The sequence below is a fragment of the Ranitomeya imitator genome, chromosome 6 (genome assembly GCF_032444005.1).
Source record: "Ranitomeya imitator isolate aRanImi1 chromosome 6, aRanImi1.pri, whole genome shotgun sequence".
Lineage (NCBI taxonomy): Eukaryota > Metazoa > Chordata > Amphibia > Anura > Dendrobatidae > Ranitomeya > Ranitomeya imitator.
Genome location: NC_091287.1, coordinates 10,238,574 through 10,258,206, shown reverse-complemented (window position 1 = coordinate 10,258,206; position 19,633 = coordinate 10,238,574). Strand labels below are relative to the sequence as shown.

Here is a 19,633-nt window from a genome sequence, read left to right as displayed (position 1 = left end):
GTGTGTGTGCACTGTGTGTATTGTCTGTATATGGTGTGTGTGCACTGTGTGTATTGTCTGTATATGGTGTGTGTGCACTGTGTGTATTGTCTGTATATGGTGTGTGTGCACTGTGTGTATTGTCTGTATACGGTGTGTGTGTGCACTGTGTGTATTGTCTGTATACGGTGTGTGTGTGTGCACTGTGTGTATTGTCTGTATACAGTGTGTGTGCACTGTGTGTATTGTCTGTGTACGGTGTGTGTGTGCACTGTGTGTATTGTCTGTATATGGTGTGTGTGCACTGTGTGTATTGTCTGTATACGGTGTGTGTGCACTGTGTGTATTGTCTGTATATGGTGTGTGTGCACTGTGTGTATTGTCTGTATATGGTGTGTGTGCACTGTGTGTATTGTCTGTATATGGTGTGTGTGTGCACTGTGTGTATTGTCTGTATACGGTGTGTGTGTGTGCACTGTGTGTATTGTCTGTGTACGGTGTGTGTGTGCACTGTGTGTATTGTCTGTATACGGTGTGTGTGCACTGTGTGTATTGTCTGTATATGGTGTGTGTGCACTGTGTGTATTGTCTGTATACAGTGTGTGTGCACTGTGTGTATTGTCTGTATATGGTGTGTGTGCACTGTGTGTATTGTCTGTATATGGTGTGTGTGCACTGTGTGTATTGTCTGTATACGGTGTGTGTGTGCACTGTGTGTATTGTCTGTATATGGTGTGTGTGCACTGTGTGTATTGTCTGTATATGGTGTGTGTGCACTGTGTGTATTGTCTGTATACGGTGTGTGTGTGCACTGTGTGTATTGTCTGTATACGGTGTGTGTGTGCACTGTGTGTATTGTCTGTATACGGTGTGTGTGTGCACTGTGTGTATTGTCTGTATACGGTGTGTGTGTGCACTGTGTGTATTGTCTGTATATGGTGTGTGTGTGCACTGTGTATATTGTCTGTATACGGTGTGTGTGTGCACTGTGTGTATTGTCTGTATATGGTGTGTGTGCACTGTGTGTATTGTCTGTATACGGTGTGTGTGTGCACTGTGTGTATTGTCTGTATACGGTGTGTGTGTGCACTGTGTGTATTGTCTGTATACGGTGTGTGTGTGCACTGTGTGTATTGTCTGTATACGGTGTGTGTGTGCACTGTGTGTATTGTCTGTATATGGTGTGTGTGCACTGTGTGTATTGTCTGTATATGGTGTGTGTGCACTGTGTGTATTGTCTGTATACGGTGTGTGTGTGCACTGTGTGTATTGTCTGTATACGGTGTGTGTGTGCACTGTGTGTATTGTCTGTATACGGTGTGTGTGTGCACTGTGTGTATTGTCTGTATACGGTGTGTGTGTGCACTGTGTGTATTGTCTGTATATGGTGTGTGTGCACTGTGTGTATTGTCTGTATACGGTGTGTGTGTGCACTGTGTGTATTGTCTGTATACGGTGTGTGTGTGCACTGTGTGTATTGTCTGTATACGGTGTGTGTGTGCACTGTGTGTATTGTCTGTATATGGTGTGTGTGCACTGTGTGTATTGTCTGTATACGGTGTGTGTGTGCACTGTGTGTATTGTCTGTATACGGTGTGTGTGTGCACTGTGTGTATTGTCTGTGTACGGTGTGTGTGCACTGTGTGTATTGTCTGTATATGGTGTGTGTGTGCACTGTGTGTATTGTCTGTATACGGTGTGTGTGTGCACTGTGTGTATTGTCTGTATATGGTGTGTGTGCACTGTGTGTATTGTCTGTATACGGTGTGTGTGTGCACTGTGTGTATTGTCTGTATACGGTGTGTGTGTGCACTGTGTGTATTGTCTGTATACGGTGTGTGTGCACTGTGTGTATTGTCTGTATATGGTGTGTGTGCACTGTGTGTATTGTCTGTATACAGTGTGTGTGCACTGTGTGTATTGTCTGTATATGGTGTGTGTGCACTGTGTGTATTGTCTGTATATGGTGTGTGTGCACTGTGTGTATTGTCTGTATACGGTGTGTGTGTGCACTGTGTGTATTGTCTGTATATGGTGTGTGTGCACTGTGTGTATTGTCTGTATATGGTGTGTGTGCACTGTGTGTATTGTCTGTATACGGTGTGTGTGTGCACTGTGTGTATTGTCTGTATACGGTGTGTGTGTGCACTGTGTGTATTGTCTGTATACGGTGTGTGTGTGCACTGTGTGTATTGTCTGTATACGGTGTGTGTGTGCACTGTGTGTATTGTCTGTATATGGTGTGTGTGTGCACTGTGTATATTGTCTGTATACGGTGTGTGTGTGCACTGTGTGTATTGTCTGTATATGGTGTGTGTGCACTGTGTGTATTGTCTGTATACGGTGTGTGTGTGCACTGTGTGTATTGTCTGTATACGGTGTGTGTGTGCACTGTGTGTATTGTCTGTATACGGTGTGTGTGTGCACTGTGTGTATTGTCTGTATACGGTGTGTGTGTGCACTGTGTGTATTGTCTGTATATGGTGTGTGTGCACTGTGTGTATTGTCTGTATATGGTGTGTGTGCACTGTGTGTATTGTCTGTATACGGTGTGTGTGTGCACTGTGTGTATTGTCTGTATACGGTGTGTGTGTGCACTGTGTGTATTGTCTGTATACGGTGTGTGTGTGCACTGTGTGTATTGTCTGTATACGGTGTGTGTGTGCACTGTGTGTATTGTCTGTATATGGTGTGTGTGCACTGTGTGTATTGTCTGTATACGGTGTGTGTGTGCACTGTGTGTATTGTCTGTATACGGTGTGTGTGTGCACTGTGTGTATTGTCTGTATACGGTGTGTGTGTGCACTGTGTGTATTGTCTGTATATGGTGTGTGTGCACTGTGTGTATTGTCTGTATACGGTGTGTGTGTGCACTGTGTGTATTGTCTGTATACGGTGTGTGTGTGCACTGTGTGTATTGTCTGTATATGGTGTGTGTGTGCACTGTGTGTATTGTCTGTGTACGGTGTGTGTGCACTGTGTGTATTGTCTGTATATGGTGTGTGTGTGCACTGTGTGTATTGTCTGTATACGGTGTGTGTGTGCACTGTGTGTATTGTCTGTATATGGTGTGTGTGCACTGTGTGTATTGTCTGTATACGGTGTGTGTGTGCACTGTGTGTATTGTCTGTATACGGTGTGTGTGTGCACTGTGTGTATTGTCTGTATACGGTGTGTGTGTGCACTGTGTGTATTGTCTGTATATGGTGTGTGTGCACTGTGTGTATTGTCTGTATACTGTGTGTGTGTGCACTGTGTGTATTGTCTGTATACGGTGTGTGTGTGCACTGTGTGTATTGTCTGTATATGGTGTGTGTGTGCACTGTGTGTATTGTCTGTGTACGGTGTGTGTGCACTGTGTGTATTGTCTGTATATGGTGTGTGTGTGCACCGTGTGTATTGTCTGTATACGGTGTGTGTGTGCACTGTGTGTATTGTCTGTATACGGTGTGTGTGTGCACTGTGTGTATTGTCTGTGTACGGTGTGTGTGTGCACTGTGTGTATTGTCTGTATACGGTGTGTGTGTGCACTGTGTGTATTGTCTGTATACGGTGTGTGTGCACTGTGTGTATTGTCTGTATATGGTGTGTGTGCACTGTGTGTATTGTCTGTATACGGTGTGTGTGTGCACTGTGTGTATTGTCTGTATATGGTGTGTGTGCACTGTGTGTATTGTCTGTATATGGTGTGTGTGCACTGTGTGTATTGTCTGTATACGGTGTGTGTGTGCACTGTGTGTATTGTCTGTATACGGTGTGTGTGTGTGCACTGTGTGTATTGTCTGTATACAGTGTGTGTGCACTGTGTGTATTGTCTGTGTACGGTGTGTGTGTGCACTGTGTGACTGTGGAGACCTGGGTGTCGTAACCAGTGCCTTCCCCCCTCCCATCAGTCCCGTAATGAAACACACACAGTCCTAGGTGGGTTGAACAGGTCGGTCACAGTTTATTAATTAAATAATCGGAGAAAGGGCAATTACATATCGTAACGAGCGGCTCGCGCCGAGCTCCTGTCCGTGATCGACAGGGGAATTGGCCCAACGAGCGGTTACAACCTTTGCCCTCCTCCGCTTTTTCCGCTGTGACTTAATAAAGGTTACCAGGGTTTAGTTCTATCAACATACGTAATAATTAATTTTTTTTTTTTTTTTTTTTTTTTTAAACTTACAACATAATTCACACATTTACATTCTCCTGCGGGTTAGTATCATAATTAGCCTTTAAAAGGGAGGGAGGGTGGGTGGGACAAAAGCTTCCAGGTGTCCTGCCGAGAGTGAAAGAGAAAGTTCTCGGCCGGACACCTGGATTTAACCCCTGTAGGAGTGGCCGTAGGACCCCTCCCCTCTAGTGCCCACTGGCCGGCTGGGGGTCTTCCAATTAATGCATCACTAAGGGGGAGTGATGCTAGGGGGGATCTGGCACAGACCACCTTTTCGTGCAGCTCTCTGTGTGCTCCCCAGTCAGAGACGCGTTCCTTATTCAGTACCGCGTCTGCCAGACTGTGGAGACCTGGGTGTCGTAACCAGTGCCTTCCCCCCTCCCATCAGTCCCGTAATGAAACACACACAGTCCTAGGTGGGTTGAACAGGTCGGTCACAGTTTATTAATTAAATAATCGGAGAAAGGGCAATTACATATCGTAACGAGCGGCTCGCGCCGAGCTCCTGTCCGTGATCGACAGGGGAATTGGCCCAACGAGCGGTTACAACCTTTGCCCTCCTCCGCTTTTTCCGCCACGGAGGATCCCGTGTATTATCTACGCGGGACTCCGACCCCACCCCTCGATGTTAGGGCCTGTTCAACCCCATCCTGAAAACCAGACAGAAAAATATCGAGGCCAATGTCCGTTAGGTGAACTCCGTCCGGTCTTAATTGTGGCGTGTTATCCCCTTGTAACGGGAGGTGACGAATCACGATACCGCCTCTTCCTCTCACATATTTTCCAATCCGAGCATTGAATTTACCCATTGCCCGTTCTATGGCTCTTTTATCTCTTGCTCTTCGCCAGACGGCCCGTGGTGTTATATCCGACCACACCAGGATCATGTTCCTGTAAAGACAGCTGAACCAATCCATATCCGTTGTCACCCATTTGTACAATTCGGCCACCTTTTGTATCCATATCCGTTGTCAACCATTTGTACAATTCGGCCACCTTTTGTTTGCCAAGGTCATTGCCACCCGTGTGTACCACCATTACCACAGGGCTTTCCGCCCTCCTTACTATGCCAACCATCTCCTTGAACACCTGTTTCCACTGGAGGCCTCTGACACCCCTCCAGTTAACTTTTATGCCCGGGAGGTAAAGATTTGTTCCTCCTGGCCGCAGTTTGGCCCTCTCCTTGGCCCAGTAAACGTAGGAATCTCCTACAACCCACACTTCCACCCCTGTAAGAGACAACACATGTTAATAAAGCAAGTCAGGTCTTATGTATCTGGCGAAGTATGCGGACTTCCAGCGACCCATTCTCTGCGCCTCGGCCTCTGACACTCCTGCCTTAGCTGCCGCTGTGGCCGCCCCTATGCGGAACGAATGTGTTCCGTACTTCTTTGGATTAGCACCGGTTTTTCCCAAGCATAGCTTGAACATTGCCTGGAATTGGTACTTGGTCAGAGGGGACATGTCTTTATGAGTGAAGAAAAAATCTACCAGCGTGTCTTATCCCGGCGTATCTTCTAACCATTTTTAGCGGACAAGCTGGGCCATCTGTAGAGTTAACTAGGACCCATGTGCCCCTACCGGTGGGATCGCATTTGGACTTTCGAACCCTGATGCGCAGGGCGTCGCTGCATATATGCGCAGGGCGTCGCTGCATATAACTATGCCCTCATTAATTAGGCCTCCTTCCGACGCAGCAATCAGTTCCTGCAATAGTCTCAGTGAAATGGGGCGGCGACATTCTTGGCTTGGCTGAAGCCTTTTCCCACCTTTTATGGCTTGTCTTATGCAGAAGGACTTAGTTACGTCTACCCATCCCAATAGTTGAAAGAAAAATGCTAGCCCCGATAATTTCCGTTGTGACGAGGTACCCGACGCCGAGCCTTCCCTCATCCGTAATAAAAATTCGCTTGTAACCGCGCTTCGTGCTCCGTCGCATTCGTCGACTGGCCTACCAATAAATAAAGAAGAAATTTACTTTTACTGGGGATAGAACCCATGTTTCTACCTCCTTCCCAATTTTTGTCTAAGAATTTTGGGAATTCGCGAGCCGATTTTAGGTTATCGGATAGGGTTGGCGTTCTTGTTAGCCTAAAGGGAATAAAGAACCCGTCGGAGAAGCCTGATTGCAGTTGCTGAGCCGCTTCCTTATTGGGGTAAAGCTTTAGCCAGGGGGCCACCCATAATACAGCCCAATACTACGAAGGCCTGGAGCCAATTATTCATGGTTAATCCGATTTTTGATCTCCCCCTATCGAAAACCCTATCGTTAGCTTTATCCACCGTTTGTTGGTCCGCTGATAACAGCGACCATATGTCAATATAATCGTTGCTCCTGATTTTCTGTCTAGTTTCCTGATCTATAGTTAAAGCTATTTTTGATCCAGATCTTTGTTCACCACTTATCCGTTTGGATGTGATAGTTGTAGGCGTAACTCCTTTACCGCTGAAGTTAGCTCCATTTCCTTTATGTTAACCCTGTAACGTAAGATTTCCTCGTTACCCTTGGTACACTCACCGCTGTGTGACTCTGGACGAGTGTGCTCCGATCCTGGAGGAACCCCCGCAGATGTTGACGGGGGGATGTCGCAGGACGGGGAAACTCTGGCTCCCGCTACAGCGAGGGATTGGCCGATGTGCTGTCCGATGCACAGAATATCGTGCGTTGGAGCCCGATTACTACCACATAGTGGCGGATTAATGGCTCTGTCTTCAGCGACTGCATTGCAGTTGTCGTGGCTGGAAGCCGCGGGGGATTGTTCTTCCCTGGCTGATTCGCTACCCTTGGAACACTCACCGCTGCGTGATTCTGGACGAGTGTACACCGATCCTGGAGGAACCCCCGCAGATGTTGACGGGGGGATGTCGCAGGACGGGGAAACTCTGGCTCCCGCTACAGCGAGGGATTGGCCGATGTGCTGGCCGATGCACTGAATATCGTGCGTTGGAGCCCGATTACTACCACATAGTGGCGGATTAATGGCTCTGTCTTCAGCGACTGCATTGCAGTTGTCGTGGCTGGAAGCCGCGGGGGATTGTTCTTCCCTGGCTAACACTCACCGCTGCGTGATTCTGGACGAGTGTACACCGATCCTGGAGGAACCCCCGCAGATGTTGACAGGGTGATGTCGCAGGACGGGGAAACTCTGGCTCCCGCTGCGTGGTGGTTGTTGTGGCTGGAAGCCGCGGGGGATTGTTCTCCCCGGCTGAAAGCCCTAGAGGGTGCCCACGATTTAGAGGACTTGCCACGTGCACGATGACTCTTATCCGGACTTAGCGACACCTCGGACCCCTCGGATGTTGCTGATGACAGCCATCCTGTGGCCCGGGATCTGCGGCGGCTCCTATGGGAGCTGCGTCTGCGACGGTGACGGGAGGGGCGTTTAGAGGAGTGGCGGGAACGGCGACGGGAGTTATCCGCCGTTATTATGCGGTGCAATGGGGGGGATTCTATCAGTAGACAGAGGGGGATAATTGGCCGTAGATGGTCCTGTAACGCTAATCGGAAGGGGGGGGCGTCAGTAGGTAACCATATTCCTCCCCATTGCTGGGATTTGACGGGGCGGCGGTTACCGGATAATTTTTATTTAGGTTTTGGGCAGTGGGGGGAGGTGTGGATGTGTCTGTGCTTGGTGCGTTTACTGCGATGTCGCCGTGATTCCCGCTGCGCGGCTGTTGAGCGCCTTGCTCGGTCCCATGGGACCGAACAACGCGCTCTTCAGCCGCCCTGTGACCTCTCTGGCCTGACCCCTGATACCCCCGTACAGGCATCAGGGCTGCGTCTGCCTGGGGTAGGCTGGAGGTCAGACCAGGTGACAAATCAGCACGCTGATCGGTCGATTTCGACCGATCAGCGCACTGTGGGGAAAGTGAGGGATTAAAACCAGCCCCCAGGTTACCCCCTGCGGGCGGCGTATATGTGCCCGCAGGGAAGGCAACCGAGGACTGGCCAGCGCTGTGGTCAGCGCTGATCTGCCGCGACCGGAAGTGGGTGGGCGGGGACCGGAAGTGGCTGGGCGGAGCCTCCCCAGCACTCCGAGCAGTGTCCGAGGCCTCCGGAAGAAGCCTGCAGCTGCGAGGCCCTCCCCTCCCCGACCTGGAGCCGCTCCGGGGCGCGGGGCAAGCGGGCGGATCACCCGCCACCCGGCGCCACCACCGGCCTCTCCGTAGCGGCCGGGGAAGGGGTCGACACCGCACGCCGCCGGGCGCCGCCGGATGTAGCCCCGCACAGCCGGGACGGAGCCACCGGCGCCGGCTGCCCATCGCCTCCCTCTGCCCCCACCGGAGTCCGGACCAGAGCCGGCGAGGAGATGCCGGCCACCCTCCGACGGGTGCGACGCCCGGCTCTACCCCGCCGCCCTCGAGAGGCCCCCAGACCATCTACAGCCGAGGGGCCCGTCACCGACAGCGGCGCAGAGAGGGGCCCCTGCCCAGCGATCGGGGCCGGACCAAACGACGGACCGCAGGGTGCTGGTGCTCCCGAAGGTATTGGAGGTGAGCTGGGCACGATGGCGGAGGGGTGAGGGAGAACAGCCGGCAGCAGAGAGCCTTCGCACATGGCTCTGTACAGCTCCGACCTCCAACCTGTCGGGAGCCGGCGTGCTGGCACGCAGCGGGGGTGACCTAGGCCTGGGGGGGGGGGACCCGGAGACGCAGGCGTGAGGGAGGACAAATTTTCTGGACCGGACAAGGGAACAGTGAGCAGGGGGTCAGGAGAGGGCCCAGGGAGGTGAGCCCTGCTGCCTATGAAAACGGCCTGAAGCCAGTGCTCACCTTCCTGCACCGCTCTGTTCAGCAGGGCCTCTTTCACTCTCGGCAGGACACCTGGAAGCTTTTGTCTGTCCCTGCTGTGATGTCGGACCCCCTTCTTGTTGAGGCCCCGGACACCTGGATTTAACCCCTGTAGGAGTGGCCGTAGGACCCCTCCCCTCTAGTGCCCACTGGCCGGCTGGGGGTCTTCCAATTAATGCATCACTAAGGGGGAGTGATGCTAGGGGGGATCTGGCACAGACCACCTTTTCGTGCAGCTCTCTGTGTGCTCCCCAGTCAGAGACGCGTTCCTTATTCAGTACCGCGTCTGCCAGTATTGTCTGTATATGGTGTGTGTGCACTGTGTGTATTGTCTGTATACAGTGTGTGTGCACTGTGTGTATTGTCTGTATATGGTGTGTGTGCACTGTGTGTATTGTCTGTATATGGTGTGTGTGCACTGTGTGTATTGTCTGTATATGGTGTGTGTGCACTGTGTGTATTGTCTGTATATGGTGTGTGTGCACTGTGTGTATTGTCTGTATATGGTGTGTGTGCACTGTGTGTATTGTCTGTATATGGTGTGTGTGCACTGTGTGTATTGTCTGTATACGGTGTGTGTGTACACTGTGTGTATTGTCTGTATATGGTGTGTGTGTGCACTGTGTGTATTGTCTGTATACGGTGTGTGTGTGCACTGTGTGTATTGTCTGTGTACGGTGTGTGTGCACTGTGTGTATTGTCTGTATATGGTGTGTGTGTGCACTGTGTGTATTGTCTGTATACGGTGTGTGTGTGCACTGTGTGTATTGTCTGTATATGGTGTGTGTGTGCACTGTGTGTATTGTCTGTGTACGGTGTGTGTGCACTGTGTGTATTGTCTGTATATGGTGTGTGTGTGCACTGTGTGTATTGTCTGTATATGGTGTGTGTGTGCACTGTGTGTATTGTCTGTATACGGTGTGTGTGTGCACCGTGTGTATTGTCTGTATACGGTGTGTGTGTGCACTGTGTGTATTGTCTGTATACGATGTGTGTGTGCACTGTGTGTATTGTCTGTGTACGGTGTGTGTGTGCACTGTGTGTATTGTCTGTATACGGTGTGTGTGTGCACTGTGTGTATTGTCTGTATACGGTGTGTGTGCACTGTGTGTATTGTCTGTATATGGTGTGTGTGCACTGTGTGTATTGTCTGTATATGGTGTGTGTGCACTGTGTGTATTGTCTGTATATGGTGTGTGTGCACTGTGTGTATTGTCTGTATACGGTGTGTGTGTGCACTGTGTGTATTGTCTGTATAGTGTGTGTGTGTGCACTGTGTGTATTGTCTGTATACAGTGTGTGTGCACTGTGTGTATTGTCTGTGTACGGTGTGTGTGTGCACTGTGTGTATTGTCTGTATATGGTGTGTGTGCACTGTGTGTATTGTCTGTATACAGTGTGTGTGCACTGTGTGTATTGTCTGTATATGGTGTGTGTGCACTGTGTGTATTGTCTGTATATGGTGTGTGTGCACTGTGTGTATTGTCTGTATATGGTGTGTGTGTGCACTGTGTGTATTGTCTGTATACGGTGTGTGTGTGTGCACTGTGTGTATTGTCTGTATACGGTGTGTGTGTGCACTGTGTGTATTGTCTGTATACGGTGTGTGTGCACTGTGTGTATTGTCTGTATATGGTGTGTGTGCACTGTGTGTATTGTCTGTATACAGTGTGTGTGCACTGTGTGTATTGTCTGTATATGGTGTGTGTGCACTGTGTGTATTGTCTGTATATGGTGTGTGTGCACTGTGTGTATTGTCTGTATATGGTGTGTGTGCACTGTGTGTATTGTCTGTATACGGTGTGTGTGTGTGCACTGTGTGTATTGTCTGTATACGGTGTGTGTGTGCACTGTGTGTATTGTCTGTATACGGTGTGTGTGCACTGTGTGTATTGTCTGTATATGGTGTGTGTGCACTGTGTGTATTGTCTGTATATGGTGTGTGTGCACTGTGTGTATTGTCTGTATATGGTGTGTGTGCACTGTGTGTATTGTCTGTATACGGTGTGTGTGTGCACTGTGTGTATTGTCTGTATACGGTGTGTGTGTGTGCACTGTGTGTATTGTCTGTATACAGTGTGTGTGCACTGTGTGTATTGTCTGTGTACGGTGTGTGTGTGCACTGTGTGTATTGTCTGTATACAGTGTGTGTGCACTGTGTGTATTGTCTGTATACAGTGTGTGTGCACTGTGTGTATTGTCTGTATATGGTGTGTGTGCACTGTGTGTATTGTCTGTATATGGTGTGTGTGCACTGTGTGTATTGTCTGTATATGGTGTGTGTGTGCACTGTGTGTATTGTCTGTATACGGTGTGTGTGTGTGCACTGTGTGTATTGTCTGTATACGGTGTGTGTGTGCACTGTGTGTATTGTCTGTATACGGTGTGTGTGTGCACTGTGTGTATTGTCTGTGTACGGTGTGTGTGCACTGTGTGTATTGTCTGTATACGGTGTGTGTGTGCACTGTGTGTATTGTCTGTATACGGTGTGTGTGTGCACTGTGTGTATTGTCTGTATACGGTGTGTGTGTGCACTGTGTGTATTGTCTGTATATGGTGTGTGTGCACTGTGTGTATTGTCTGTATATGGTGTGTGTGTGCACTGTGTGTATTGTCTGTGTACGGTGTGTGTGTGCACTGTGATTTGGCTGTATACTGTGTGTGTGCAGTATGTGTATTGTCTGTATACGGTGTGTGTGTGCACTGTGTGTATTGTCTGTATACGGTGTGTGTGTGCACTGTGTGTATTGTCTGTATACGGTGTGTGTGTGCACTGTGTGTATTGTCTGTATACGGTGTGTGTGTGCACTGTGTGTATTGTCTGTATACGGTGTGTGTGCACTGTGTGTATTGTCTGTATACTGTGTGTGTGCACTGTGTGTATTGTCTGTATACGGTCTGTGTGCACTGTGTGTATTGTCTGTGTACGGTGTGTGTGTGCACTGTGTGTATTGTCTGTATACTGTGTGTGTGCACTGTGTGTATTGTCTGTATATGGTGTGTGTGCACTGTGTGTATTGTCTGTATATGGTGTGTGTGCACTGTGTGTATTGTCTGTGTACGGTGTGTGTGTGCACTGTGTGTATTATCTGTATACTGTGTGTGTGCACTGTGTGTATTGTCTGTATACGGTCTGTGTGTGCACTGTGTGTATTGTCTGTGTACGGTGTGTGTGTGCACTGTGTGTATTGTCTGTGTACGGTGTGTGTGTGCACTGTGTGTATTGTCTGTATACGGTCTGTGTGTGCACTGTGTGTATTGTCTGTATACGGTCTGTGTGTGCACTGTGTGTATTGTCTGTGTACGGTGTGTGTGTGCACTGTGTGTATTGTCTGTGTACGGTGTGTGTGTGCACTGTGTGTATTGTCTGTATACTGTGTGTGTGTGCACTGTGTGTATTGTCTGTATACTGTGTGTGTGCACTGTGTGTATTGTCTGTATACGGTCTGTGTGTGCACTGTGTGTATTGTCTGTGTACGGTGTGTGTGTGCACTGTGTGTATTGTCTGTGTACGGTGTGTGTGTGTGTGCACTGTGTGTATTGTCTGTGTACGGTGTGTGTGTGTGCACTGTGTGTATTGGCTGTATACAGTGTGTGTGTGTGCACTGTGTGTATTGTCTGTGTACGGTGTGTGTGCACTGTGTGTATTGTCTGTGCACGGTGTGTGTGTGCACTGTGTGTATTGTCTGTATACTGTGTGTGTGCACTGTGTGTATTGTCTGTATACGGTCTGTGTGTGCACTGTGTGTATTGTCTGTGTACGGTGTGTGTGTGCACTGTGTGTATTGTCTGTGCACGGTGTGTGTGTGCACTGTGTGTATTGTCTGTATACTGTGTGTGTGCACTGTGTGTATTGTCTGTATACGGTCTGTGTGTGCACTGTGTGTATTGTCTGTGTACGGTGTGTGTGTGCACTGTGTGTATTGTCTGTGTACGGTGTGTGTGTGCACTGTGTGTATTGTCTGTGTACGGTGTGTGTGTGCACTGTGTGTATTGTCTGTATACGGTCTGTGTGTGCACTGTGTGTATTGTCTGTATACGGTCTGTGTGTGCACTGTGTGTATTGTCTGTGTACGGTGTGTGTGTGCACTGTGTGTATTGTCTGTGTACGGTGTGTGTGTGCACTGTGTGTATTGTCTGTGCACGGTGTGTGTGTGCACTGTGTGTATTGTGCGGTCACTATGGGTGATATTACAATAATATTAGTGTCCTGTATATTAGATGAGTTGTGATAATTGTCGCTGACCCTCTGCACCCCTTGTGTCGCTCCGCAGGTCGCTCTCTGTACTCCAGATCGCCGGCTGCAAGAAGACAGTAGGCATATTCCGGTGACTGCGATGCCCGGCAGATACGACCGAGTCCTGCTCTTCAATGATCTGCTGGTTTTCCTCCAGGTAGCGCCACTGAGCGCCACATACACTGACGAGCAAAAGGGTAACAATGCTTTGACCTGCTTTTCGGGCTCCATATCTCACCATCACTTCTGCTTCGAGTAGGAGACTCCCATCATTTTATAGACAATCATCTTGGATATCTCATACATAAATGTGACTTCGCATAAGATTAGTTATTGAGATTCTCGTCCTGTCGCTGCATTGTTACTGTTTTGCTCCTAAAAACATAAATTTTCAGTTTTATTATTTTGTTAGTATTTTCTCAATCCAAATTTTGCTGCCAACACTACGTGAAAAATACTTTGGTATTGCTCTCCATCAGATTCAGGCATGTCTCCACCGACATCTGGTCCCAGGCCTCTTCTCCACGAGAGGCACACTGGTCGCCTCACTGGGGTCTGTATACAGCAGTTTCTTCTCCTCCACCCACAAGTGTTGGATTGGGTTGAGGACTGGGGACAGTGGGGACAATCCAGCTCCTCTACTTCATAGTCACTGACCCTCTTCTTCCCCAATCTCGCCGTATGCTTTGTGTTGTTCTCCTTCTGGAACACCATGTCGTCCTTTTCATACCCATAGTACTCGAGTGTATGAAGTAACTCGTCTTGTAGGGCACTCACATATAGCTCAGCACTGAGACCACCATCGATCCTGGCCAAGTACCCAACGCCTCTGGCTGTGAAACATCCTCATATCATCAGGCTTCCTCCATCGGAAGTAACAGTTTCTTCCATTTCTCGCTCCGTTAGCCCCTTCTCCCTTCTTTCTTACAGACCCGTTTGCACCCATCAGAGCCGTCTATTGACTTTCATCTTATTGCTCCATATCACCAGTTTCCATTCTTCTACCGTCCACTTCTCGTACTTTTCTGCAAACTCGAGCCGACGCTTCTTATGACATATTGAAGTTGAGGTTTCTTCACCTGTTCTTGGGCCGCTATTCCAGACTTGTGTAATGTCCGTCTGTGATCTCACTATTATGAAGCATACGAGCCTCCACTGCCGTGTTTGTCGCTCCAGAACTGACGGACCTTGGGATGAACCGACTTGCTCACCCCAATATTTTGCCTGGACGTCCTCCTCTTGGCTTCTGAATGGATGTGTAAGCCGTGGACCGGGGTGGGCTCTCCAGGATACAGCGAAGCTGCGGACAAGGAAACCAGTAAACACTAAACTTGTCAAATGAACTTTTACTGTTAGGCCATGTTCACACGTTCCTGATTTCCCTGCTGTTTTTTCTGCACTAAAAACCGCAGCTCTTGGCAGAAAACGCAGGTGCGTTTTTTGATGCGTTTTTTGATGCGGTTTTTAGTGCGTTTTTTTTATGCAGTTTTCTCTGCAGAGTCTGTGTGTTTTCTAGGAAGTTTTTTTAGGGTTAAAATGGCTGAAAATACCCTATCCCTAACCCTACCCCTAACCCTACCCCTAGTTCTAACTGTAGTGGGGGAAAAAAAATAAATAAATTCATTATTTTATTATTGTTACTACCTATGGGGGTGATAAAGGGGGGGGGGTCATTTACTTTTTTTTTTATTTTGATCACTGTGAGGTTATCACAGTGATCAAAATGTGCCTGGAACGAATCTGCCGGCCGGCAGATTCGGCGGGCGCACTGCGCATGCCCCCGCCATTTTGGAAGATGGCGGCGCCCAGGGAGAAGACGGACGGACGGACACCGGGAGGCCCGGTAAGTATAAGGGGGGGAGATGAGGGGGGGGGGAAGGGCCTCGGAGCATGGGGGGTGGGATTGGAGCACGGGGGGGCAGCCACACTCCACCCACGCACTTCCTGCTGCAGCGGTTCTGCACCACAAACCGCAGAAAACCCGCAGATATTCTTTTCGTCTGCGGGTTTTACTGCGGGTTTGACCCTCACAATGGAGGTCAATGGGTGCAGAACCGCTGCAGTTCCGCACAAAGAAGTGACATGGTCCTTCTTTTTTACCGCGGCTTTTTTAGGGAATTTCCGCATCATGTGCACAGCGGTTCCTGTTTTCCATAGGGTACATTGTACTGTACCCTGCATGGAAAACAGCTGCGGACCTGCAGTAAAAAACGCATTGTGTGAACATGGCCTCAAACTTAGACTGATTACGCTTCCACCGAGCAACGTAATGTGACAGATTAATTCACGCACAGCCGGTCAGAACGGACGGGACCACTGTGCTGCGTCACTCAGGAGGCTCGGGAATAGTCACTATGTTACTACAATTTACCTAATTGTGCAGCTGCCTAATGCGGCTACCGAGCATTTACCTGGAAAACTGGAACAATCAGATGAAGGCCAGGGGCGGCCGACTGGTGATGCCGCACAGCACTTTACAAACTGAGAAAACCACTCTAAAGCCCAGCGGTAGAGCCCAGTTATGGGATTACATAAAGTCGTCTTCAGGATCATGTGAGTGCAGTGGCCTCTCCTCGGATCACAGGTCGGTCACACTACCGGAGAATACGACCGAGCGCTATGCTATAAAACATTTTAGCGCTTAACACTCGGCCCAGTGTTAATCTATGGAGCAGCTGACATCGGCGATTATTTTCTCATGCCGAGTTGGCACACAAGAACAATGGCAACTTGCTGCAACTGGCACCGAGACTCGGCCGTTTCTCAGCTCACCCTCACCCATATAAGTCTGTGTGCGAGTAACATCGCGATATACGCCGACAGCACAGGAGATGGAGACATTACTTTCTCCGCCTCCTCCGCAGCTGTGCGAGATAACGGAGCACAGCGCAATGCTCGGCTCCCGCTCGCAGCAGTCTGATGGGCACTGAGGCCTGCACGCGCCTGTATCCGTCTGTGTGCGGCTCTAAACTGTGTGCACGTTCCCACCGTCATCCTCGCGGCGGGCCTGAGCTCAGGATTTGCCACCCTGTGTCTGGTTCCTGCAGAGATGAGCCCGCCTGGACGACGGCTGTTTAACCAAAGGATGACGTGTTTCTAACCGGTACGCGGTACCACAGCTAACTGTACGGCATGGATTTCGGCTCTGCAGATGGCGCTCGACGGAGACGTCACGCGTTCTTCTCCATCCAATGATCACCTAAGATGGCCACCGAACCAACCCGTTCCTGTCAGGCACTTCCTTCTAATTGCCTGCCCCGGCCTGAGGCTCCATCGGGTTTTGCCAGAATTGCAGTTTACACCAGCAGAACAGAGTCCGTGTAACATCACACCCGTCTCTGCCCACAGAATCGCTGCTTCTACTTCTCCTCACAGAACTGGAGTCGCCGCCTCAGGATAAAAACCCTGAACGAACCAGTTCACGCCAGTCATCGTTCAGCTGCTGGGGAAACAGTGGCCTCCTGTGGCCGTGATTAGTACTGCAGGCAACAATAGTGTCAATTGTACATTACTAATAAAGTGGAACAGCAGCTGCTAATTACGTGCAAACGGTTACTGGTAGGTGACAGTCAGAGCCATGCAAATGGTTAATGGTAGGTGACAGAGGCATGCAAATGGTTACTGGTAGGTGACAGTCAGAGGCATGCAAACGGTTAATGGTAGGTGACGGTCAGCGGCATGCAAACGGTTAATGGTAGGTTACAGTCAGAGGCATGCAAATGGTTAACCATAGGTGATGGTCAGCAGCGTGCAAACGGTTAATGGTAGGTGACGGTCAGCGGCATGCAAACGGTTAATGGTAGGTTACAGTCAGAGGCATGCAAATGGTTAACCATAGGTGATGGTCAGCAGCGTGCAAACGGTTAATGGTAGGTGATGTTCAGCAGCATGCAAATGGTTAAAGGTAGGTGACAGTCAGCGGCATGTAAATGGTAGGTGACGGTCAGCAGCATGCAAACGTTTAATGATAGGTGACGGTCAGCAGCATGCAAACGGTTAATCATAGGTGATGTTCAGCAGCATGCAAATGGTTAATCATAGGTGATGGTCAGCGGAATGCAAACGGTAAATGGTAGGTGATGGTCAGCGGCATGCAAACGGGTGATGGTAGGTGACGGTCAGTGGAATGTTCTCCATCACCTCACAGATGGCCGGACGTCATCTCTTATTCCTCCAGCTGTCATGGCGCTCACATGATGCAGTTTGGTCATTTTCTTCACCGACAGACGGCTATCGATGAGCTGGATGAGGCGTTTTTTCTTTTCTTAGGAAATCTTCATGGCGTCTCCTCGGTTTGCACTGGTGACCTTTCACTTGGGAATCACCCTAATAACACACGGAGCTCCTAGGGAATGTGAGGACGGGTTGTGATATGCAGTGTTCAGGAAGACAAAGGTTATTCCACCATCAGGAGCAAAACAGAAACAATGCAGCAACATGAGAAAAATCTGAATAACTAATCATAGGCTAAATAGCGGAAAGTCACATTTATGTATGAGACAGAAAAGAGGATTGTCTGAAAATGATGGTGGCCTCACATTCAGCAGTAGTGGCCTCACATTCAGCAGTAGTGGCCTCACATTCAGCAGTAGTGGGTGGTGAGACCTGAGAGGCAGAAGGTCAGAACATCGTTTGCTCGTCGCTGTGTATTATAATGTTTAGCAGCTGTTGTCACATTGGATCCTGTAGCCGGCGACTACGAATAGTATCAGTGCCGCATCCAGTCCTGATCAGAGCAGATAAATATGGACGCCAGGATGATGTATCAATGGAGATGGAGGGAATCAATATCATTGTGTGCGGGTGGCAGATGATATAGTATAGCGGACCCGTCACTCGCCATAAATGTGTCCTTTATTACCTGGTTCTCCTGAATCCGGCGCCGTGTTCCTTTTCTTCCTGCTCCTCTCCGCTCCTGAGATATGGCCGCCTCCTCCCTGTATATAAATCTGCTGTTCTCATACAAATGGGCGTGGCACAAAAGACCATGCCCATAGAGGAAAGTGAGGACCACACCCACTTGGCTAACAGCACTAGATTTCTATACAAGGAAGACAGGGCCATATCTCAGGAACGGAGAGGAGCAGGAAGAAAAGAAACCCGGCGCCGGATTCAGGAGAACGGCGGCGATTACACCAGGTGTGACGATGACACATTTATGGGGGGTGATGGGTCCTTGATAAGATCACCTGAAGATTGAATCTGCTGTAACTAAGGCTGTCAGTTGGCGCTGCCCTATAAAAACAAGGCGCCACCTACTGGCTGCACCAGGGATATAACACAGCAGGAAATCAGGCGCCAATCACACGATTTTGGTTAAACACGTTCCTGTCTTTCCAGGGGAACGAGCCTCATATCTGTGACCTGCAGACCGTCTGGGTGGACACCACAGTGAAGCAAAAATCTGATCCGAACAGGTAACGATCCTTAAAGGGACAGTACAGCTGTAGACGGGCTACTGCTCCCTGTTATCAGCCATTTCAGAGCCAGCTGTCTTTCCAGTTGGGGCTTTGTGTCTATAGTGTCACATTGTGGGGGACTGACGCTCGCTCTTTGTTACAGCCACGTCGTGCGCATTGTGACCCCAGAAGAGGAGGTTTTCCTTTCCACGAAGGAGCAGCCGCATCAGGTGACGCGACGTATCATGGTATCCCCGGAATCCTTTCCTCACCTGCCGCCGGTGGGAGGATCTCTGCTGAAATCCAGTGTAGAGCAACAACGTCTCCCGTCTGCTGGAATGTTACATTGTATCCAGTACTAAACATCTCGACTGATACATTGTGACAAACCATCAGCGCAGGGAGACGACTGTGCTGTGAAATAGGATTTGTCTTCTAATCTCATCACATTTGTTACCATCTTATGACCGCTGCTTGCTGTCAGTGAATGGGAGCCAGTAGTCCTCCTCACAGCTGATGTCTGTCGCTGTGTGTCAGTGGAGGTGACGGCTATTAACCAGCGCTCAGCACACCGGAGGAGAGCAGGGATCGGCCTGGATGTTAGAGCCCTGTTCTCACTGGACGCCGCAGCTTTCCTTCCTGTGCTGTGGATGGAGCTCTTTCCTCTTAAAGGGGTTGCCCATAGTTTGGATGTTTCCATTCAGAGCCACGATCTTGTATTTAGTGGGGGTCCCGGTGATTGGACCCCCAGCGGATGGGAAGTTGTCCCCGGTCCTACCAGGTGCAGCCCCTTTCAGAGTGAGCTGGTCAGCACCACCCGGTCCCCTAACTGCTCCATCTGCCGCTCCGGCTCCTAGGTGCTGTGGTCCTGGAAGGTGAACCAGCTGATCCGGCAGAGTCTGGAGGGGGCTCGAGATTTCCCTCTATGGGGGAGAACCGGAGAATCCAGCGACCCCCCGACGTCTCGGCTGTGTAAATACACGTACAGGAGCGAGGGCCGATACAAGAACGCCGTGTACGAGGGGGACATGTCCTGGGGGAAACCTCACGGCAAGTAAGTGACCGGAA

At 49.7% G+C, this 19,633-nt stretch overlaps 1 protein-coding gene across 4 annotated transcripts in view; it reads left to right on the top strand.

Moving 5' to 3' along the window:
* Nucleotides 1-19,633, top strand: part of ALS2CL (ALS2 C-terminal like) — a 178,133-nt gene that overhangs the window by 89,262 nt on the left and 69,238 nt on the right. For all 4 annotated transcript variants that reach the window (XM_069729131.1, XM_069729128.1, XM_069729130.1 and 1 more), the window contains exons 8-11: nt 13,204-13,323; nt 18,507-18,583; nt 18,729-18,795; nt 19,423-19,619. In XM_069729131.1, the coding sequence (XP_069585232.1) occupies nt 13,204-13,323; nt 18,507-18,583; nt 18,729-18,795; nt 19,423-19,619 (461 nt within the window). The remainder of the gene's footprint in view (nt 1-13,203; nt 13,324-18,506; nt 18,584-18,728; nt 18,796-19,422; nt 19,620-19,633) is intronic.